Below are 25312 nucleotides of genomic sequence, written 5' to 3'. Positions count from 1 at the left end.
TAATTACAAAATTACCTGTAAAATAAATCCTAACCTAAGTTACAATTAAACCTAACACTATACTATCATTAAATTAATTAAATACAATACCTACAATTACCTACAATTAAACCTAACACTACACTATCAATAAATAAATTAAATACAATTCCTACAAATAACTACAATGAAATAAACTAACTAAAGTACAAAAATAAAAAAGAACTAAGTTACAAAAAATTGAAAAATATTTACAAACATAAGAAAAATATTACAACAATTTTAAACTAATTACACCTACTCTAAGCCCCCTAATAAAATAACAAAGACCCCCAAAATAAAAAATGCCCTACCCTATTATAAATTACTACAGTTCAAAGCTCTTTTACCTTACCAGCCCTGAACAGGGCCCTTTGCGGGGCATGCCCCAAAGAATTCAGCTCTTTTGCCTGTAAAAAACAAACAAAAATACAATACCCCCCCCCAACATTACAACCCACCACCCACATACCCCTAATCTAACCCAAACCCCCCTTAAATAAACCTAACACTAAGCCCCTGAAGATCTTCCTACCTTATCTTCACCATACCAGATTTACCGATCCGTCCTGATCCAAGCCCAAGCGGGGGGCTGAAGAGGTCCATGATCCGGATGAAGTCTTCATCCAAGCGGGAGCTGAAGAGGTCCATGATCCGGATGAAGTCTTCATCCAAGCGGGAGCTGAAGAGGTCCATGATCCGGATGAAGTCTTCTATCAACGGCATCTTCAATCTTCTTTCTTCCGGATCCATCTTGCAGACCTCCGACGCGGAACATCCTCTTCTCCCGACGCCTACTAGCCGAATGACGGTTCCTTTAAGGGACGTCATCCAAGATGGCGTCCCTCAAATTCCGATTGGCTGATAGGATTCTATCAGCCAATCGGAATTAAGGTAGGAATATTCTGATTGGCTGATGGAATCAGCCAATCAGAATCAAGTTCAATCCGATTGGCTGATCCAATCAGCCAATCAGATTGAGCTCGCATTCTATTGGCTGTTCCGATCAGCCAATAGAATGCGAGCCCAATCTGATTGGCTGATTGGATCAGCCAATCGGATTGAACTTGATTCTGATTGGCTGATTCCATCAGCCAATCAGAATATTCCTACCTTAATTCCGATTGGCTGATAGAATCCTATCAGCCAATCGGAATTCGAGGGACGCCATCTTGGATGACGTCCCTTAAAGGAACCGTCATTCGGCTAGTAGGCGTCGGGAGAAGAGGATGTTCCGCGTCAGAGGTCTGCAAGATGGATCCGGAAGAAAGAAGATTGAAGATGCCGTTGATAGAAGACTTCATCCGGATCATGGACCTCTTCAGCTCCCGCTTGGATGAAGACTTCATCCGGATCATGGACCTCTTCAGCTCCCGCTTGGATGAAGACTTCAGCCGGATCATGGACCTCTTCAGCCCCCCGCTTGGGCTTGGATCAGGACATCGGAGGAGCTCTTCAGGACGGATCGGCGAACCTGGTATGGTGAAGATAAGGTAGGAAGATCTTCAGGGGCTTAGTGTTAGGTTTATTTAAGGGGGGTTTGGGTTAGATTAGGGGTATGTGGGTGGTGGGTTGTAATGTTGGGGGGGGGTATTGTATGTTTTTTTTTTTACAGGCAAAAGAGCTGAACTTCTTGGGGCATGCCCCGCAAAGGGCCCTGTTCAGGGCTGGTAAGGTAAAAGAGCTTTGAACTTTAGTAATTTAGAATAGGGTAGGGCATTTTTTATTTTGGGGGTCTTTGTTATTTTATTAGGGGGCTTAGAGTAGGTGTAATTAGTTTAAAATTGTTGTAATATTTTTCTTATGTTTGTAAATATTTTTTTATTTTTTGTAACTTAGTTCTTTTTTATTTTTTGTACTTTAGTTAGTTTATTTCATTGTAGTTATTTGTAGGAATTGTATTTAATTTATTTATTGATAGTGTAGTGTTAGGTTTAATTGTAGGTAATTGTAGGTATTTTATTTAATTAATTTAATGATAGTGTAGTGTTAGGTTTAATTGTAACTTAGGTTAGGATTTATTTTACAGGTAATTTTGTAATTATTTTAACTAGGTAGCTATTAAATAGTTCTTAACTATTTAATAGCTATTGTACCTGGTTAAAATAATTACAAAGTTGCCTGTCAAATAAATATTAATCCTAAAATAGCTACAATGTAATTATAATTTATATTGTAGCTATATTAGGATTTATTTTACAGGTAAGTATTTATCTTTAAATAAGAATAATTTATTTAATAAGAGTTAATTAATTTCGTTAGATTAAAATTATATTTAACTTAGGGGGGTGTTAGTGTTAGGGTTAGACTTAGCTTTAGGGGTTAATACATTTATTAGAATAGCGGTGAGCTCCGGTCGGCAGATTAGGGGTTAATAAGTGTAGGCAGGTGGAGGCGACGTTGTGGGGGGCAGATTAGGGGTTAATAGATATAATATAGGGGTCGGCGGTGTTAGGGGCAGCAGATTAGGGGTACATAAGTATAACGTAGGTGGCGTTCGGCAGATTAGGGGTTAAAAAAATTTAATCGAGTGGCGGAGATGTGGGGGGACCTCGGTTTAGGGGTACATAGGTAGTTTATGGGTGTTAGTGTACTTTAGAGCACAGTAGTTAAGAGCTTTATAAACCGGCGTTAGCCCAGAAAGCTCTTAACTACTGACTTTTTTCCTGCGGCTGGAGTTTTGTCGTTAGATGTCTAACGCTCACTTCAGACACGACTCTAAATACCGGAGTTAGAAAGATCCCATTGAAAAGATAGGATACGCAATTGATGTAAGGGGATCTGCGGTATGGAAAAGTCGCGGCTGAAAAGTGAGCGTTAGACCCTATTTTGAGTGACTCCAAATACCGGAGGTAGCCTAAAACCAGCGTTAGGAGCCTCTAACGCTGGTTTTCACGGCTAACGCCAAACTCCAAATCTAGGCCATAGTAAACATACAAAGTCTTTTTACCAAAGGGCAGCTCACAACATGGGAGGCACAGAAAGGATTATACCCCTCCAATTCCCAAAAGCTTAAAAGCCACCACTGCTCTACTGAAGAGACTGAAGTGGAATATGGCAAAACCCCAGAAAAAAAACAGAACAAACTTGTCTTGCTTGAAAATAACAAACTCTTGATTGAAGAATCAGACACCAAACTTTACCCCTTCCTTGTAACTGATACAAGCAAAGAGAATGACTGGGGGTTGTGGGTAAGGGGAGTGGTATTTAACAGCTTTGCTGTGGTGCTCTTTGCCTCCTCCTGCTGGTCAGGAGTGATATTCCCAATAGTAATTATGATGATCCCTGGACTCACCGTGTTATTAGAAAGAAATCTGATTACTTGTAATTTCTTTAATATTAGTGAGGATGGTAGGAATTAATTAAAATGAATGAAAGTTAACCAAACTTTGCCTACACTGACAACATACGCCCCAGCTGACTAAAATCTTTCCTTAAGTAATAAACATAACTAATTTAAGAGCTGAATACATATGTATATATTTCAGTAGTATATTAATATGCTTAAATAATCTGTGAAATAGAACATACATCTTAGCTGTATGTTGGTGGAATAGACTCAATCCTAACATATTTGGCTAGGCTACCTAAGGAAACTTATTTTGGTCTGCAATGCAGGAAGAGGTGGAACCAGGGCTCAATCAACACAATCCCAGTAATGACAGCAGCACTGAATCAGCAATAATTCTCTTTACTTTATTGTAATTAAGGTTGATGATGTAATAGGTAAATGGGCAGGCTTAAGGGTATATATAGCTGGATGTCACAATAATAATTTAGACATGACTAAGGACATGTAGTCCAAAACGTTGTTGTTATTCTTTACCTTCTCACAATAAAGTAAAGAGAATTATTGCTGATTCAGTGCTGCTGTCATTACTGGGATTAAAGCCCTATACAAAACAGGGCAGCATGAAACTGGAAGAAATCAGTATTAGCAATAAAAACCAAAACAAGAGTTAAAACAACAAAGCCCCAGAAAATATCGACAAACTGTGTAATACTAACACAGCGAAATGCCTACCCCCGCGATATAAGGGCATATTTGCATCAGAGTAGAGAACCAATGCAAGAGGATAAGATACCCCGAGGCTTGCAAAAAAGAGCAGAATTACTAGGCTAGTATTTAAACATGAAACCTTGCTAAACAGCTTTGCAAAACACAAATAATGGTTTTGCTGAAAAATAGAAAAAAACAAAAACAAATTGTCTTTCTTAGGAATATCATACACATAAAAAAGGTGGTAAATCGCCATAGAACAAGCTAACAAGATATTGAGCTAGTTGTTCTTCCTGAGAGTACGCTTCTCGCTGTGTGTATTAAGTCTCCCTAAGGGATCAAGTGGCAACCAGACGTGAACTGCTTGCTCAGTGAGCTTGGAGGTATATGGATACACCTCACTGACGAGGCCCAATGAAGAGGAAACAATCGTCAGGGGTTGCCATGTTCCTTGTTCAGAGAGGAATCGTTTGGTTATTTGGCGATTTACTGACCTTAATAGGCAGGATCAGACTGACATTCTACTCAGTGAAAAGCATTACCGGGCTAAAAAGAAGCTGCGCCAAGGTGGTAAATTGCCATAGAAAAAGCTAACAAGTTATTGAGCCGGTTGTTTGTTCCTGAGAGTGCGCTTCTCTCTATGTGTATTACTTTATTCTTGGTAGTTTCTCTTTTCAATTTTATGAATAGGAATAATTAGCATAATAATTTAAATAAAACAAAAAGTTAACCCTAAGGATCAATGTGAGAGCATACACTAAATAGTTAACCCTAATGATCAATGTGAGAGCATACACTAAATAGTTAACCCTAAGGATCAATGTGAGAGCATAAACTAAATTCTATGCAGAAATATTCTGTAAGCATCTGTTAGATAATCTGTGCTGGTATATAGTATGAGAATTAACTATGTAGTCTGAATGTACCAGAAAGCGACATAAAGTCAGCATTTAAGATATATAGTAGTGCATTACAAACACAATTATAAGATTTTATGCAATATACTTGCAATTTGCAAAAACAAAAGATGAAATGCTGTCACTTGCAATGTTAAATTCAGATGTTTATATATACCCCTGTAGATACTCATGCACATGTCTGAAATTCCAGGGATGTGTCAGGGGATGTCACCACTAGAGGATGTGCTAGAGACAGCTGTACTTGCATGTCACCTAGAGATCTTTACATCTTAAACAAGCAGTGAAATACTTAATAGCCCAACAAAGCTGCTAAATGTGGGAACAGGATTTGACATTTTAAATTTCTTTAATGTACAGGTATTCCATTTAGTTTATGTTATATCAGTTTAACTTTCTGAGACTGCATCTCAGTGGGTGTATGTTTTTGTGTTGCTCTAGGCACTGGGAATTGTGCTGCCCTCAGATCCCTCACCTTCAACAGTTGTAGCTAAAATATTTCTAAAAAACAGAAGAAGAAGCCAGTGATGCATGGTTGGGTGATGATTTCCCACTGGACAACCAGGATTCATTGGTTTGTAATAAAATTACTAAATAAAACATTTGGATAGCATAGGGACATGAAGTTATCATACCATAGGACTTCCTCTGAGGATCTGTTACCCCCAATATATCCTGCTAACCTAGCCTAGGCTGATGTCAGATACTCCCCTTCTTCAACTTACCATTTGTATTAGTTCCCTTGCAAGTTGTGAGACGGAGATTTCAAAATGTGTTCCAATATTATATATCTCTCCATTTTCCCCCATCCTGAGTATGGCTAGCAAAGCTTCCACAACATCTGTAGCATAAAGAAAATGCCTCATCTGCCTTCCACTTCCATGGATACAGCTTTAGAAACAAACAGGAAAATACATGTATATAGGTAAATGGTAAGAATGCATGCGAATATTAATTAGTAAAGAAACAAGTACTTGGCACAATATTCCTCCTTCATACCAGTCTCAAGCTTGCTCACCTGGGCCTCCATTACATATAGAGCGTCGCCCGCAAAAGCCGGCGACGCCGGTTTTTGCATGTTTTTAGTATCCTATATACAGCGCCGCATATAAATGCGGCATGTATATTTTACCTGTCGCCCGCAATTTTTACTCCCATAAGCTAACATGGGACCGCGTCGTAAATCGGTATACAATATCCAGCGCAAGGACTTACGTGGCGAAAATGGAGAAATCTTACTCCATTTTCACCTCGCCATAAAATGCAGCCGTAGCAAGCCTTGCGCTGAGTATGGGAGCACCGTAACTCCCTAAAATGCCTGCAAAAATAAACACCTAACGCATGCGCAATGTCTATCTACCTGTCAACCGCAATCCCCCACCGCAATAGCTAATAAAGTGTATTAACCCCTAAACCGCCATTGACCACAATGCCATAAACCTATTCTAGTATTAACCCCTAAACCGCCATAGCCCACATAGCCTATTAAATGTATTAACCCCTATCCTGCCCCCCCACACCGCCGCCACTATAATAAAGTTATTAACCCCTAAACCTAACCCCCCATAACTTAAATATTATTTAAATAAATCTAAATATATTTACTATTATTAACTAAATTATTCCTATTTAAAACTAAATACTTACCTCTAAAATAAACCCTAAAATAGCTACAATATAATTAATAATTACATTGTAGCTATTTTAGGATTTATTTTTATTTTACAGGGAAGTTTGTATTTATTTTAACTAGGTACAATAGTTATTAAATATATATTAACTATTTAATAACTACCTAGTTAAAATAAGTACAAATTTACCTGTAAAATAAATCCTAACCTACGTTACAATTACACCTAACACCACACTATCATTAAATAAATTAAATTAATTAACTACAATTACCTAAAATTAAATACAATTAAATTAAATAAACTAAAGTACCAACCCCCCCCCCACTAAATTGCAGAAAATAAAAAAAAATTACAAGAAGTTTAAACTAATTACACCTAATCTAAGCCCCCTAAAAAAATAAAAAAGTCCCCCAAAATAATAAAATTCCCTACCCTATACTAAATTACAAATAGCCCTTAAAATGGCTTTTTGCGGGGCATTGCCCCAAAGTAATCAGCTCTTTTACCTGTGAAAAAAGAAATACAACCTCCCCAACATTAAAACCCACCACCCACACACCCAACCCTACTCTAAATCCCACCCAATCCCCCCTTAATAAAACCTAACACTAACCCCTTGAAGATCACCCTACCTTGAGCCGACTTCACCCATCCTGGGCCGAAGTCCTCCAAGAAGCCGGACACAAGTGGTCCTCCATACGGCAGAAGTCTTCATCCGATCGGGGCAGAAGAGGTCCTCCAGACGGCAGAAGTCTTCATCCAAGCGGCATCTTCTATCTTCATCCTTCCGGAGCGGGTCCATCTTGAAGACATCCGATGCGGAGCATCCTATTCTTCCGACGGCCGACGACTGAATGAAGGTTCCTTTAAGTGATGTCATCCAAGATAGCGTCCCTTGAATTGCGATTGGCTGATAGAATCCTATCAGCCAATCGGAATTAAGGTAGGAAAAATCCTATTGGCTGATGCAATTAGCCAATCGGATTGAAGTTCAATCCGATTGGCTGATCCAATCAGCCAATCGGATTGAGCTTGCATTCTATTGGCTGTTCCAATCAGCCAATAGAATGCGAGGTCAATACGATTGGCTTATTGGATCAGTCAATAGGATTTTTCCTACCTTAATTCCGATTGGCTGATAGGATTCTATCAGCCAATCGCAATTCAAGGGACGCCATCTTGGATGACGTCACTTAAAGGAACCTTCATTCAGTCGTCGGCCGTCGGAAGAAGAGGATGCTCCGCGTCGGATGTCTTCAAGATGGACCCGCTCCGGAAGGATGAAGATAGAAGATGCCGCTTGGATGAAGACTTCTGCCGTCTGGAGGACCTCTTCTGCCGTATGGAGGACCACTTGTGCCCGGCTTCTTGGAGGACTTCGGCCCGGCTGGGTGAAGATGGCTCAATGTAGGGTGATCTTCAAGGGGTTAGTGTTAGGTTTTATTAAGGGGGGATTGGGTAGGTTTTAGAGTAGGGTTGGGTGTGTGGGTGGTGGGTTTTAATGTTCGGGGGGGTTGTATTTCTTTTTTTACAGGTTAAAGAGCTGATGACTTTGGGGCAATGCCCCGCAAAAAGCCCTTTTAAGGGCTATTTGTAATTTAGTATAGGGTAGGGAATTTTATTATTTTGGGGGGCTTTTTTATTTTATTAGGGGGCTTAGGTTAGGTGTAATTAGTTTAAACTTCTGGTAAAAAAAAATTATTTTCTGTAATTTAGTGTTTTTTTTTGGTACTTTATTTAATTTAATTGTATTTAATTTTAGCTAATTGTAGTTAATTAATTAAATTTATTTAATGATAGTGTAGTGTTAGGTGTAATTGTAACTTAGGTTAGAATTTATTTTACAGGTAAATTTGTACTTATTTTAACTAGGTAGCTATGTATTTAGTTTTAAATAGTAAATATATTTAGATTTATTTAAATAATATTTAAGTTATGGGGTTGTTAGGGTTAGGGGTTAATAACTTTATTATAGTGGCGGCGGTGTAGGGGGGCATTATAGGGGTTAATACATTTAATAGGCTATGTGGGCTATGGCGGTTTAGGGGTTAATACTAGAATAGGTTTATTGCGTTGTCGGCTATGGCGGTTTAGGGGTTAATAATAGAATAGGTTTATAGCGTTGTGGGCTATGGCGGTTTGAGGGTTAATACATTTATTATAAGTATTGAGAGGGGGGATTGCGGATATAGGGGTATACGTGTCGGGCTTATTTTTGGGAGGCGTGTTAGGCAGTTACGGAAGATTTAAAATTTTCTTTACTTTTCTTAGGCGCCGGCAGTTTCTAAAGTGCGTAAGTCACTGGCGACTCCAGAAATTTGTACTTATGCTCATTTCTGGACATCGCTAGTTTATCCGACTTACGGCACTTAGGAAATGCCGGAACCCTATATGTAATACCCCGATGTGCGAGGTGAAATTACGGGCGAAGAAGGTTTCCATGCTTGCGTCAAAACCTGCGCCGTATATTTGATTGCGCCCCTGGATTGTTCCCATACTTCAGCACTTATGACAATGTTTTGCAATTCTAATGCAAGCAAAGTGCCCATTACATTAACTGTTGCTGATTGAGGCCTTAAACATTGAAGATTAACTTTTAAAATACCATTTAGTTCAGCAAGAAAACAATGTATGTGGCCATTGCCATGGAGTACTCTATTAACCTCCAATACCCCTCTGTTACTTCTCTCTGCAATTAGCATGTGCAAGATGTCTTTTCTTCTTAAAAGGGACAGTCAACATCAGAATTTTTGTTATTTTAAAAGATAGATAATCCCTTAATTACCAATTCCCCAGTTTTGCATAACCAACAGTTTTAATTATACACGTTTTACCTCTGTAATTACCTTGTATCTAAGCCTCAGCAGACTGCCCCCTTATTTCAGTTCTTTTGACAGACTTGCATTTTAGCCAATCAGAGCTGTTTCCATGGTAAAGTCACGTGCATGAGCTCAATGTTATCTATATGAAACACGTGAACTAATGCCCTCTTGTGGTGAAAAACTATCAAAATGCATTTAGATTAGAGGCGGCCTTCAAGGTCTAAGAAATTAGCATATGAACCTCCTAGGTTTAGCTTTTTAAATAAGAATAAATACCAAAAGAACAAAGCAAAATTGGTGATAAAAGTAAATTGGAAAGTTGTTTAAAATTACATGCCCTATTTGAAACATGAAAGTTTTTTTTGGACTTGACTGTCCCTTTAATACCAGAATGTGCTAAAGCAGCAAACAATATATTGCACGCCTCTGCACATATTTTCACTCAAGCTGATGGATAGTAATATATTAGGGACAAGACTCTACTCCCATTAGGCATTTTATTTTTTTCTGTAAATATTTCTTTAATTTTAATGTTGCTGTTTATTTTTTGGTGTCCAAGGCAACCACACGTGAATGTTTGCAGAGTGTTTTTTTGCAGTAGAAATTTCCGGGTACACAGTTATTGCTATGTTACTAATGGGAGACCAAAAACAAAAGAGAAGCGCTCATTAGGCCGTATATGACAAGGTAAACACATTGCAGCTATTTGTGTGAGGATAGTGTTTATATTGAAAATTGCAACTTCTTGTATACATACAATTTCTGATAACTGTCTTTGTCATATGGCTTTCAATGTTATTTTGGCATATGCGTAGTACTAATACATCGTCCAGTCTATTTAGCAGAACACCTAAGGCATTGGTTTTATAGATCTGGTTTACTGCATTTCTTTAAATGTTACATGACACAACTACAAGTCTTTTTAGTGCTCTACTATATGACCTAGAATCTTTACAACCCACTACATTGGAGCCACTATGAAATAATCTTAAAAAATTAAATTTTACTCAAATACATATCTACAAATGGTAAAACCAGAGAAACTGATAATTTTGCATTGGTCTCCTAATGTTTACAGAGCTGTAAATAAATATATATAAATATATATATATATATCTCTGTGTGGTTAAAGTATAAGCATACTGGCTCTAGGAACGATCACTGTGTATAAAGAAAATGGCGAAATAACAGAATTTATGCTTACCTGATAAATTACTTTCTCCAACGGTGTGTCCGGTCCACGGCGTCATCCATAACTTGTGGGAATATTCTCCTCCCCAACAGGAAATGGCAAAGAGCACAGCAAAAGCTGTCCACATAGTCCCTCCTAGGCTCGCCCACCCCAGTCATTCGACCGACGGACAGGAGAAAAAAACAGGAGAAACTATAGGGTGCCGTGGTGACTGTAGTTAAAGAAAGCAATTCATCAAACCTGATTAAAAAACCAGGGCGGGCCGTGGACCGGACACACCGTTGGAGAAAGTAATTTATCAGGTAAGCATAAATTCTGTTTTCTCCAACATTGGTGTGTCCGGTCCACGGCGTCATCCATAACTTGTGGGAACCAATACCAAAGCTTTAGGACACGGATGAAGGGAGGGAGCCAATCAGGTTGCCTAAACGGAAGGCACCACGGCTTGCAAAACCTTTCTCCCAAAAAATAGCCTCCGAAGAAGCAAAAGTATCAAATTTGTAGAATTTGGAAAAGTGTGCAGGGAAGACCAAGTCGCTGCCTTACATATCTGATCAACAGAAGCCTCGTTCTTGAAGGCCCATGTAGAAGCCACAGCCCTCGTAGAGTGAGCTGTGATGCGTTCAGGAGGCTGCCGTCCGGCAGTCTCGTAAGCCAATCGGATGATGCTTTTCAGCCAAAAGGAAAGAGAGGTAGCAGTAGCTTTTTGACCTCTCCTCTTGCCAGAATAAACGACAAACAGAAAAGACGTTTGTCTGAAATCCTTTGTTGCTTCTAAATAGAACTTTAAAGCACGAACTACATCTAAATTGTGTAACAAACGTTCCTTCTTTGAAACTGGATTCGGACATAAAGAAGGTACAACTATTTCCTGCTTAATATTCTTGTTGGAAACAACCTTTGGAAGGAAACCAGGTTTAGTACGCAAAACAACCTTATCTGAATGGAACACCAGATAGGGCGGATTACACTGCAAAGCAGATAACTCAGAAACTCTTCTAGCAGAAGAAAAAGCAACCAAAAACAGAACTTTCCAAGATAACATCTTGATATCTATGGAATGTAGAGGTTCAAACGGAACCCCTTGAAGAACTGAAAGAACTAAATTCAGACTCCAGGGAGGAGTCAAAGGTCTGTAAACAGGCTTGATCCTGACCAAAGCCTGAACAAAAGCTTGAAAATCAGGCACAGCTGCCAGTCGTTTGTGTAATAAGACAGATAAAGCAGAAATCTGTCCCTTTAGAGAACTCGCTGATAATCCCTTATCCAAACCGTCTTGGAGAAAGGAAAGGATCCTAGGAATTTTGATCTTACTCCATGAGAATCCCTTGGATTCACACCAACAGATATATCTTTTCCATATTTTATGGTAAATCTTCCTAGTTACAGGTTTAATGGCTTGTATCAGAGTATCTATTACAGAATCCGAAAACCCACGCTTAGATAAAATCAAGCGTTCAATTTCCAAGCCGTTAGCTGAAGGGAAACTAGATTTGTATGTTCGAATGGACCTTGTACTAGAAGATCCTGTCTTAAACGTAGCTTCCATGGTGGAGCCGATGACATATTCACCAGGTCTGCATACCAAGTCCTGCGTGGCCACGCAGGAGCTATCAAGATCACAGAGGCCCTCTCCTGCTTGATCCTGGCTACCAGCCTGGGAATGAGAGGAAACACATAAGCTAGGTTGAAGGTCCAAGGCGCTACTAATGCATCCACTAGAGTCGCCTTGGGATCCCTGGATCTGGACCCGTAGCAAGGAACCTTGAAGTTCTGACGAGACGCCATCAGATCCATGTCTGGAATGCCCCATAATTGAGTCAACTGGGCAAAGATCTCCGGGTGGAGTTCCCACTCCCCCGGATGGAATGTCTGACGACTCAGATAATCCACCTCCCAGTTTTCCACTCCTGGGATGTGGATCGCAGATAGGTGGCAGGAGTGATCCTCCGCCCATTTTATGATTTTAGTCACTTCTCTCATCGCTAGGGAACTCCTTGTTCCCCCCTGATGGTTGATGTAAGCAACAGTCGTCATGTTGTCTGATTGGAATCTTATGAATCTGGCCTTTGCTAGTTGAGGCCAAGCCCTGAGAGTATTGAATATCGCTCTCAGTTCCAGAATGTTTATCGGGAGAAGAGACTCTTCCCGAGACCATAACCCCTGAGCTTTCAGGGAGTCCCAGACCGTGCCCCAGCCCACTAGACTGGCGTCGGTCGTGACGATGACCCACTCTGGTCTGCGGAAACTCATTCCCTGGGACAGTTGGTCCTGGGTTAGCCACCAACGGAGTGAGTCTCTGGTCTTCTGATCTACTTGAATCACTGGAGACAAGTCTGTATAGTCCCCATTCCACTGTTTCAGCATGCACAGTTGTAATGGTCTTAGATGAATTCGCGCAAAAGGAACTATGTCCATTGCTGCAACCATCAACCCTACTACTTCCATGCACTGAGCTATGGAAGGACGTGGAACAGAATGAAGAACTTGACAAGCGTTTAGAAGTTTTGACTTTCTGACATCTGTCAGGAAAATCTTCATTTCTAAAGAATCTATTATTGTCCCCAAGAAAGGAACTCTTGTCGACGGAGACAGGGAACTTTTGTCTATGTTCACTTTCCATCCGTGAGATCTGAGAAAGGCCAGAACGATGTCTGTGTGAGCCTTTGCCTTTGAAAGAGACGACGCTTGTATCAGAATGTCGTCCAAGTAAGGTGCCACTGCAATGCCCCTTGGTCTTAGAACCGCTAGAAGGGACCCGAGTACCTTTGTGAAAATCCTTGGAGCAGTGGCTAGCCCGAATGGGAGAGCCACAAACTGGTAATGTTTGTCCAGAAAGGCGAACCTTAGGAACTGATGATGATCTTTGTGGATAGGAATATGTAGATACGCATCCTTTAGATCCACGGTAGTCATAAATTGACGCTCCTGGATTGTAGGTAAAATCGTTCGAATGGTTTCCATTTTGAACGATGGCACTCTTAGAAATTTTTTAGGATCTTTAAATCCAGAATTGGTCTGAAAGTTCCCTCTTTTTTGGGAACTACAAACAGATTTGAGTAAAACCCCATTCCTTGTTCCACGGTTGGAACTGGGTGTATCACTCCCATTTTTAACAGGTCTTCTACACAATGTAAGAATGCCTGTCTCTTTATTTGGTTTGAAGATAAGTGAGACATGTGGAACCTTCCCCTTGGGGGTAGTTCCTTGAATTCCAGAAGATAACCCTGAGAAACTATTTCTAGTGCCCAGGGATCCTGAACATCTCTTGCCCAAGCCTGAGCGAAGAGAGAGAGTCTGCCCCCTACTAGATCCGGTCCCGGATCGGGGGCTACCCCTTCATGCTGTTTTGTTAGCAGCAGCAGGCTTCTTGGCCTGCTTACCCTTGTTCCATGAGAGATTCCAAAAGAAGTTAGTGGAGTTGTATGCAGGCAGCACAACTTAGTTAAAAATTAATGAAGTTTATTAAATCATTTAAAACTGATACAAGCACAGAAACAATTGTCACCCAAACACACAGGGGAAAGACTGCCTTCCTACCCTTGTTCCAGCCTTGCATCGGTTTCCAAGCTGGTTTGGTTTGCGAAGCATTACCCTCTTGTCTAGAGGCTGCAGAGTTGGAGGCCGGTCCGTTCCTGAAATTGCGAAAGGAACGAAAATTAGACTTATTCTTGGCTTTGTCTGAGATAATCTCTTTCAATTCTGGCCCAAAAAGAGTTTTACCCTTGAAGGGGATATTAAGCAATTTTGTCTTGGAAGATACATCCGCTGACCAAGACTTTAGCCAGAGCGCTCTGCGCGCCACAATTGCAAACCCAGAATTTTTCGCCGCTAATCTAGCTAACTGCAAAGCGGCATCTAAAATAAAGGAATTAGCTAACTTAAGTGCGTGAACTCTGTTCATAACCTCCTCATACGGAGTCTCTCTACTGAGCGACTTTTCTAGTTCCTCGAACCAGAACCATGCTGCTGTAGTGACAGGAATAAAGCACGAAATAGGTTGCAGGAGGTAACCTTGCTGTACAAAAATCTTTTTAAGCAAACCCTCCAATTTTTTATCCATAGGATCTTTGAAAGCACAATTATCCTCGATAGGAATAGTAGTGCGCTTGGCTAGTGTAGAAACTGCCCCCTCGACCTTAGGGACTGTCTGCCATAAGTCCTTTCTGGGGTCGACCATAGGAAATAATTTCTTAAATATAGGAGGGGGAACAAAAGGTATGCCGGGCTTCTCCCACTCCTTATTCACTATGTCCGCCACCCGCTTGGGTATAGGAAAAGTGTTGGGGTGCACCGGAACCTCTAGGAACTTGTCCATCTTGCACAATTTTTCTGGAATGACCAGGTTGTCACAATCATCCAGAGTAGATAACACCTCCTTAAGCAGTGCGTGGAGATGCTCTAATTTAAATTTAAATGTCACAACATCAGGTTCTGCCTGTTGAGAAATTCTACCTGAATCTGAAATTTCCCCATCTGACAAAACCTCCCTCATAGCCCCTTCAGATTGGTGTGAAGGTATGACAGAGCAATTATCATCAGCGCCCTCCTGCTCTACAGTGTTTAAAACAGAGCAATCGCGCTTTCTCTGAAACGCAGGCATTTTGGATAAAATATTTGCTATGGAGTTATCCATTACTGCCGTCAATTGTTGCATAGTAACAAGCATTGGCGCGCTAGAAGTACTAGGGGTCTCCTGCGTGGGCAAAACTGGTGTAGACACAGAAGGAGATGATGTAGAACTATGTCTACTCCCTTCATCTGATGAATCATCTTGGGCAACTTTACTATCTGTGGCAGTACTGTCCTTACTTTGTTTGGACGCTATGGCACAATTATCACACAATCTTGAAGGGGGAGAAACATTGGCTTCCATACATACAGAACATAGTTTATCTGAAGGTACAGACATGTTAAACAGGCTTAAACTTGTCAATAAAATACAAAAACCGTTTTAAAACAAAACCGTTACTGTTACACTTTATTACTGAATATGTGAAAAACTATGAAGGAATTGTTCAAATTTAACCAAATTTTCACCACAGTGTCTTAAAGCATTCAAAGCATTGCACCCCAAATTTCAGACCTTTAACCCTTAAAATGAAGAAACCGGAGCCGGTTTCAGTTTTAACCCCTCTACAGTCCCCGCTACAGCCTTTGCTGCGACTTTACCAAACCCAGGGGGGAATACGATACCAAATGAAGCCTTCTAGGAACCTTTTCAACTACTTTCAGACCCACACACATGCAGCTGCATGTCCTGCTCTCAAAAGTAACTGCGCAGTAATGGCGCGAAAATGAGGCTCAGCCTACTACAGGGAAGGCCCTTCCTGACTGGAAAGGTGTCTAAACCAGTGCCTGACGTTAAAAAACGTTCCCCAAAGTTTATAAGTGTGAATTTCAACATCAAGCTGTATAAAATGCCCAAATAAAGCAATCAATCTTGCCCATAAAAGTGTCTACCAGTTTTATAGCCCATATTAAGCCCTTTATTCTGTTTGAGACTAAGAAAATGGCTTACCGGTCCCCATGAGGGGAAATGACAGCCTTCCAGCATTACACAGTCTTGTTAGAAATATGGCTAGTCATACCTTAAGCAGAAAAGTCTGCTAACTGTTTCCCCCAACTGAAGTTACTTCATCTCAACAGTCCTATGTGGAAACAGCAAACGATTTTAGTTACTGCTGCTAAAATCATATTCCTCTCACAAACAGAACTCTTCATCTTTTTCTGTTTCAGAGTAAATAGTACATACCAACACTATTTTAAAATAACAAACTCTTGATAGTAGAATAAAAAAATACAACTAAACACCACATACTCTTCACGATCTCCGTGGAGATGTTGCCTGTGCAACGGCAAAGAGAATGACTGGGGTGGGCGGAGCCTAGGAGGGACTATGTGGACAGCTTTTGCTGTGCTCTTTGCCATTTCCTGTTGGGGAGAAGAATATTCCCACAAGTTATGGATGATGCCGTGGACCGGACACACCAATGTTGGAGAAATATGCACTAAACAAACAAAATTGGCCAAGGCCCAATATTTCTGTGAAAATCTAAACAATAACATATGAAACCCTAGAAAGTTTTGGAGAGTCATAAATAACTTACACACTCCCCCAATCCACTCCCAACTCTCCACTGTCAAAGTCAAACCCTGCAACTTCCCTTAGAAGTAGAAAATGCCTTTAACAATTATTTTGTCAGATGCTCCACCACCCTGATTGATAAACTAATAAATGACACACATCCTGAAACTACAAATGTGGATCAGGCCCCACTAAATCTGCAAAGACCCAATATATATAATAGAGAAGTTCAATTTTAGACCTGTACCCATCAATGTCATTAAGAAACACCTTAATAATCTAAAAATGAAAAAAAAAAAAACATAATTTATGTAAGAACTTACCTGATAAATTCATTTCTTTCATATTAGCAAGAGTCCATGAGCTAGTGACGTATGGGATATACATTCCTACCAGGAGGGGCAAAGTTTCCCAAACCTTAAAATGCCTATAAATACACCCCTCACCACACCCACAATTCAGTTTAACGAATAGCCAAGAAGTGGGGTGATAAGAAAAAAGTGCGAAAGCATATAAAAATAAGGAATTGGAATAATTGTGCTTTATACAAAAAAATCATAACCACCACAAAAAAGGGCGGGCCTCATGGACTCTTGCTAATATGAAAGAAATTAATTTATCAGGTAAGTTCTTACATAAATTATGTTTTCTTTCATGTAATTAGCAAGAGTCCATGAGCTAGTGACGTATGGGATAATGACTACCCAAGATGTGGATCTTTCCACACAAGAGTCACTAGAGAGGGAGGGATAAAATAAAGACAGCCAATTCCTGCTGAAAATAATCCACACCCAAAATAAAGTTTAATGAAAAACATAAGCAGAAGATTCAAACTGAAACCACTGCCAGAAGTACTTTTCTACCAAAAACTGCTTCAGAAGAAGAGAATACATCAAAATGGTAGAATTTTGTAAAAGTATGCAAGGAGGACCAAGTTGCTGCTTTGCAAATCTGATCAATCGAAGCTTCATTCCTAAACACCCAGGAAGTAGAAACTGAACTAGAAGAATGAACTGTAATCCTTAGAGGCGGAGTTTTACCCGACTCGACATAAGCATGATGAAATAAAGATTTCAACCAAGATGCCAAAGAAATGGCAGAAGCTTTCTGGCCTTTTCTAGAACCGGAAAAGATAACAAATAAACTAGAAGTCTTACGAAAAGACTTAGTAGCTTCAACATAATATTTCAAAGCTCTAACAACATCCAAAGAATGCAACGATTTCTCCTTAGAATTCTTAGGATTAGGACATAATGAAGGAACCACAATTTCTCTACTAATGTTGTTGGAATTCACAACTTTAGGTAAAAAAACAAAAGAAGTTCGCAACACCGCCTTATCCTGATGAAAAATCAGAAAAGGAGACTCACAAGAAAGAGCAGATAATTCAGAAACTCTTCTGGCAGAAGAGATTGCCAAAAGGAACAAAACTTTCCAAGAAAGTAATTTAATGTCCAATGAATGCATAGGTTCAAACGGAGGAGCTTGAAGAGCCCCCAGAACCAAATTCAAACTCCAAAGAGGAGAAATTGACTTAATGACAGGTTTTATACAAACCAAAGCTTGTACAAAACAATGAATATCAGGAAGAATAGCAATCTTTCTATGAAAAAGAACAGAAAGAGCAGAGATTTGACCTTTCAAGGAACTTGCGGACAAACCCTTATCTAAACCATCCTGAAGAAATTGTAAAATTCTCGGTATTCTAAAAGAATGCCAAAAAATGATGAGAAAGACACCAAGAAATATAAGTCTTCCAGACTCTATAATATATCTCTCTAGATACAGATTTACGCGCCTGTAACATAGTATTAATCACAGAGTCAGAGAAACCTCTTTGACCAAGAATCAAGCGTTCAATCTCCATACCTTTAAATTAAAGGATTTCAGATCCTAATAGAAAAAAAGGACCTTGCGACAGAAGGTCTGGTCTTAACGGAAGAGTCCATGGTTGGCAAGAGGCCATCCGGACCAGATCCGCATACCAAAATCTGTGAGGCCATGCCGGAGCTACCAGCAGAACAAACGAGCATTCCTTCAGAATCTTGGAGATTACTCTTGGAAGAAAAACTAGAGGCGGAAAGATATAGGCAGGATGATACTTCCAAGGAAGTGATAATGCATCCACTGCCTCCGCCCGAGGATCCCAGGATCCGGACAGATACCTGGGAAGTTTCTTGTTTAGATGAGAAGCCATCAGATCTATTTCTGGGAGTTCCCACATTTGAACAATCTGAGGAAATACCTCTGGGTGAAGAGACCATTCGCCCAGGTGCAACGTTTGGCGACTGAGATAATCCGCTTTCCAATTGTCCATACCTGGGATATGAACCGCAGAGATTAGACAGGAGCTGGATTCCGCCCAAACCAAAATTCGAGATACTTCTTTCATAGCCAGAGGACTGTGAGTTCCTCCTTGATGATTGATGTATGCCACAGTTGTGACATTGTCTATCTGAAAACAAATGAACAACTCTCTCTTTAGAAGAGGCCAAGACTGAAGAGCTCTGAAAATTGCACGGAGTTCCAAAATATTGATCGGAAATCTCACCTCCTGAGATTCCCAAACCCCTTGTGCCGTCAGATACCCCCACACAGCTCCCCAACCTGTAAGACTTGCATTTGTTGAGATTATAGTCCAGGTCGGAAGAACAAAGAAGCCCCCTGAACTAAACGATGGTGATCTGTCCACCATGTCAGAGAGTGTCGTAAAATCGGTTTAAAGATATTAATTGAGATATCTTTGAGTAATCCCTGCACCATTGGTTCAGCATACAGAGCTGAAGAGGTCGCATGTGAAAACGAGCAAAGGAGATCGCATCTGATGCGGCAGTCCTAAGACCTAACATTTCCATGCATAAGGCTACCAAAGGGAATGATTGTGACTGAAGGTTTTGACAAGCTGATATCAATGTTAAAACTTCTCTTGTCTGACAAGGACAGAGTCATAGACACTGAATCTATCTAGAAACCTAAAAAGGTTACCCTTGTCTGAGGAATCAATGAACTGAATGGTAAATTGATCCTCCAACCATGAACTTGAAGAAACAACACAAGTCGATTCGTATGAGATTCTTCGAAAATGAGAAGACTGAGCAAGTACCAAGATATCGTCCAAATAAGGAAATACCAAAACCCTGTTCTCTGATTACAGAAAGAAGGGCACCGAGAACCTTTGAAAAAAAATTCTTGGAACTGAGGCTAGGCCAAACGGTAGAGCCACAAAACTGGTAATGCTTGTCCAAAAAGAGAATCCTAGACACTAAAAGTGATCTGGATGAATCGGAATATGCAGATACACATCCTGTAAATCTATTGTAGACATATAATGCCCTTGCTAAACAAAAGGCAGGATAGTCCTACAGTAACCATCTTGAATGTTGGTATCCTAACATAACGATTCAATAATGATAGATCCGGAACTGGTCTGAAGGAATTGACCTTCTTTGGTACAATGAAGAGATAAAATAAAACCCCAGCCCCTGTTCCAGAACTGGAACTGGCATAATCACTCCAGCCAACTCTAGATCTGAAACACATTTCAGAAATGCTGAGCCTTTGCTGTGTTACCTGGGACACGGAAAAAGAAAAAAATCTCTTAGCAGGAGGCCTTAACTTGAAGCCAATTCTGTACCTTTCTGAAACAATGTTCTGAAACCAGAGATTGAGAACGGAATTGATCCAAATTTCTTTGAAGAAAACGTAATCTGCCCCATACCAGCTGAGCTGGAATAAGGGCCGCACCTTCATAGGTACTTAGGAGCTGGCTATAGGTTTCTATAAGGCTTGGATATATTCCAAACTGGAAATAGTTTCCAAACTGATACCGCTCCTGAGGATGAAGGATCAGGCTTTTGTTCCTTGTTGCGAGGAAAGGAACGAAAATGATTATTTACCCTGGAAAGAAAGGGAAAGCAAAGTTAACTTAGAAGACATATCAGCATTCCAAGTTTAATCCATAAAGCTTTTCTAGCTAAAATAGCTAGAGACATATACCTGATATCAACTCTAATGATATCAAAAGATGGTATCACCAATAAAATTATTAGCATGTTATAGAATAATAATAATGCTATAAAATTATGATCTGTTACTTGTTGCGCTAAAGCTTCTAACCAAAAAGTTGAAGCTGCAGCAACATCCGCTTAAAATATAGCAGGTCTAAGAAGATTACCTGAACATAAGTAAGCTTTTCTTAGAAAAGATTCAATTTTCCTATCTAAAGGATCCTTAAATGAAGTACTATCTGCCGTAGGAATAGTAGTACATTAGCAGGAGTAGAGACAGCCCCATAACCTTAGGGATTTTTGTCCCAAAAAACTCTAATCTGTCAGATGGCACAGGATATAATTGCTTAAACGTCTAGAAGGAGTAAATAAATTACCCAAATTATTCCATTCCCTGGAAATTACTTCAGAAATAGCATCAGGGAGATTAAACACTTCTGGAATAACTACAGGAGATTAAAAACCTTATTTAAACGTTTACATTTAGTATCAAGAGGACCAGAATCCTCTATTTCTAATGCAAATAATACTTCTTTAAGTAAAGAACGAATAAATTCCATCTTGAACACATACAAAGATTTATCAGCATCAACCTCTGAGACAGAAACCTCTGAACCAGAAGAACCATTATCAGTATCAGAATGATGATGTTCATTTAAAAATTCATCTGAAAAAAGAGAAGTTTTAAAAGACTTTTATGTATACTAGAAGGAGAAATAACAGACATAGCCTTCTTAATGGATTTAAAAAAAAAAAAAAAAAAAAAAAAAATCTCTTATGTTATCAGGAACACTCTGAAAATTAGATGTTGATGGAACAGCAACAGGTAATATAACAGTACTAAAGGAAATTTTATCTGCATTAATAAGTTTGACATGACATGCAATACAAACAACAGCTGGAGAAACAGATACCAAAAGTTTATAGCAGATACACTTAGCTTGGTAGCTCCAGCACTGGGCAGTGATTTTCCTGAAGTATCTTCTGACTCAGTTGCAACGTGGAACATCTTGCAATATGTAAAAGAAAAAAAAACAATATATAAAGCAAAATTGATCAAATTCCTTAAATGACAGTTTCAGGAATGGGAAAAAAATGCCAGTGAACAAGCTTCTAGCAACCAGAAGCAATAAATAATGAGACTTAAATAATGTGGAGACAAAAAATGACGCCCATATTTTTTAGCGCCAAAAAAGACGCCCACATTATTTGGCGCCTAAATGCTTATGGCGCCAAAAATGACGCCACATCCGGAACGCCGACATCTTTGACGCAAAAAAAGTCAAAAAATGACGCAACTTCCGGCGACACGTATGACGCCAGAAACAGAAAAAAAAAATTTTGCGCCAAAAAAGTCTGCGCCAAGAATGACGCAATAAAATGAAGCATTTTCTGCCCCCGCGAGCCTAACAGCGCACAGGGAAAAAGTCAAATTTTTTAAGGTAAGAAAAAATGATTGAAACAAATGCATTTATCCCAAATATGAAACTGACTGTCTGAAAAATAAGGAATGCTGAACATTCTGAGTCAAGGCAAATAAATGTTTGAATACATATATTTAGAACTTTATAAACAAAGTGCCCAACCATAGCTTAGAGTGTCACAGAAAATAAGATTTACTTACCCCAGGACACTAAACTACATGTTTGTAGAAAGCCAAACCAGTACTGAAACGAGAATCAGCAGAGGTAATGGTATATATAAGAGTATATCGTCGATCTGAAAAGGGAGGTAAGAGATGAATCTCTACGACCGATAACAGAGAACCTATGAAATAGACCCCGTAGAAGGAGATCACTGCATTCAAATAGGCAATACTCTCCTCACATCCCTCTGACATTCACTGCACGCTGAGAGGAAAACCGGGCTCCAACTTGCTGCGGAGCGCATATCAACGTAGAATCTAGCACAAACTTACTTCACCACCTCCATCGGAGGCAAAGTTTGTAAACTGAATTGTGGGTGTGGTGAGGGGTGTATTTATAGGCATTTTAAGGTTTGGGAAACTTTGCCCCTCCTGGTAGGAATGTATATCCCATACGTCACTAGCTCATGGACTCTTGCTAATTACATGAAAGAAATAGCCTGGACCTAATCAAATCCCAGCAATGCTATTGAAGCTCAGTGCGTCGGCAATTGCTAAACCTGTCACAATGCTAATTAACGAATCCTTGGTGTCTGGATACATACCCAAACTTTGAAAGACTGCAAGAGTAGTGCCTATCCATAAAAGTGGTGAGTTAACCTTGGTTACCAACTATCCCCCAATATCATTGCTCCCAGTATTGTAAAAAATCTTAGAAAAATGCGTCCATACGCAACTATGTGAGTATTACCAACAATCTAACTATCTGACCCCTGTTCAATCAGGTTTTCGCCTGAATCACTCCACTACAACTGCCCTCCTAAAAAGTTTGCAATGACATCCAAACTGGCATGGAACAAGGAGACCTAACTGGAGCTATTTTCCTTGATTTTGCAAAGGCCTTTGACACAGTAGACCATGACATACTACTGCTCAAACTAAAAAAATTTAGGTATTGGTGATCGTCCGCTAACCTGGTTTCGATCATATGTATCAGATCGATCACAGTACACAGTATATCTCCATTTCTGACAGCGACTCCCTCCCTCTCCCAGTCACGTGTGGTGTTCCCCAAGGTTCCATTCTCGGCCCCCTACTATTCACATTATTTATAAATGATCTGCCAAATGTCTGCAAATCCTCAACTGTACACATGTACACAGACAAAACGGTAATCTATGCAAACAAATCCGATCTGCCGCAGCTTGAGGCAGTGCTCCAAGACCAGTTCACAGAAGTAGAAAAGTGGATCTCAAAAAACAAACTCTTCCTAAACATTGACAAAACTGTCACAATGATCTTTGGAACGGTACCTAAATTACACAAACTACAAAATTCCCATCTATGCATCAAAACAAAATAAAATTGCACACTGTCCGCAGTCAACTCTTTCAAATACTTGGGTATGTTGTTAGACCCCAATCTATCTTTTGGCCTCCACATAGAAAAACTTGCATCTAAACTCTATCCAAAACTAGGTGCCCTATACAGAAACAAATCCTGCCTCAGCCCTACAGTAAAGGAAAAGATTTTACAGCAAATGCTGATGCTAATCATGGATTATGGGGATGTAGTATATGCACCTGCACCGCAAACTCACCTAAATAAACTTAATACACTGTATAACGCGTTATGCCCCTTTGTGCTACAATGTAACTACAGGACCCACCATTGTGACATGCTAAAAGAACTAAACTCGCTGTCGCTCGAATCCAGACGCACCCTCCATCTTTCCAGCCTTGTGTTTAAGAGCTTTTCTGGGAAGCTCCCACCCTACCTGAGCAGAATGCTCTCCCCGGCTGTTCCCACCTCCCATAACCTCCGATCCAGTACAAACACATTATTTAGCTTGCCTCTATACAAAAAGAAAGCAGCTTGATACTCCTTTTCCTACAGAGCACCACAATTATGGAACAAACTCCTGCACACTTTAAAACCTTCCCCAAGCCTAATATCCTTTAAGAGATCTCTCTCTGCATATCTCAAAACAGAATGCACCTGTCATGGTTGATTATATATTTCCTACCTGTTCTATGTTAAATTTTGCATATAATATGTATTAATATTGTTTTTGTATTTTATTGTACCCTATTGTATCAATGCAATGTTTTGTGGACCCAGGACATACTTGAAAACGAGAGAAATCTCAATGTATCCTTCCTGGTAAAAAACTATATTATGTATTTTAAGAAAATTTGCTAGGGACACGAAACCCATAATTTTTCTTTCATGAATCAGAAAGAGCATACAATTTTAAACAACCATAATTCACTCCATCAACTTTGCTTCATTCTCTTGGTATCCTTTCCTGAAAGAGCAGCAATACATTAATGGGAGCTAGCTCAACACATCTAGCAAGCCAATTACAACAAAGGATACCAAGAGAACAAATATAAGTGTATTTAAAAGTGTCTTAAAATGGCATGTTCTCCCTAAAGTTTAATTTTGACTTTCCTATCCCTTTAACCCCTTAGTGACCAGACCATTTTTCAATTTTCTTACCGTTAAGGACCAGAGCTGTTTTTACATTGTTGCAGTGTTTGTGTTTAGCTGTAATTTTCCTCTTACTCATTTACTGTACCCACACATATTATATACCGTTTTTCTTACCATTAAATGGACTTTCTAAAGATACCATTATTTCCATCATATCATATAATTTACTATAATTTTTTTTTTAATAAAATATGATGAAAAAACAAACCAAAAAAACAAACAACAATTTTTCTAACTTTGACCCCCAAAGTCCCTTACGTATCTACAACCACCAAAAAATTCCCCATGCTAAATAGTTTCTAAATTTTTTCCTGAGTTTAGAAATACCCAATGTTTACATGTTCTTTGCTTTTTTTGCAAGTTATAGAGCAATAAGTACAAGTAGCAACTATTTCCTAACCATTTTTTTTTCAAAATTAGCGACTTACATTGTAACTGATAAAAATCGTTCACTTTTTTACAATTTTAGGTTTCTCACTGAAATTATTTACAAACAGCTTGTGCAATTATGGCACAAATGGTTGTAAATGCTTCTCTGGGATCTCCAATGTTC

At 39.5% G+C, this 25312-nt stretch overlaps 1 protein-coding gene across 1 annotated transcript in view; it reads right to left on the bottom strand.

Annotated features, from left to right (window-relative positions):
* The window catches only part of TGDS (TDP-glucose 4,6-dehydratase), a 465953-nt gene that overhangs the window by 99043 nt on the left and 341598 nt on the right, over positions 1-25312 (bottom strand). The window contains exon 7 of the mRNA XM_053707844.1: positions 5661-5826. Coding sequence (XP_053563819.1) covers positions 5661-5826 — 166 coding nt within the window. The remainder of the gene's footprint in view (positions 1-5660; positions 5827-25312) is intronic.

This window comes from Bombina bombina, chromosome 3 (genome assembly GCF_027579735.1).
Source record: "Bombina bombina isolate aBomBom1 chromosome 3, aBomBom1.pri, whole genome shotgun sequence".
In the NCBI taxonomy this organism is placed as follows: domain Eukaryota; kingdom Metazoa; phylum Chordata; class Amphibia; order Anura; family Bombinatoridae; genus Bombina; species Bombina bombina.
Note: the sequence above shows the minus strand (reverse complement) of the source record. Positions and strands in the feature narration are given on the sequence as shown.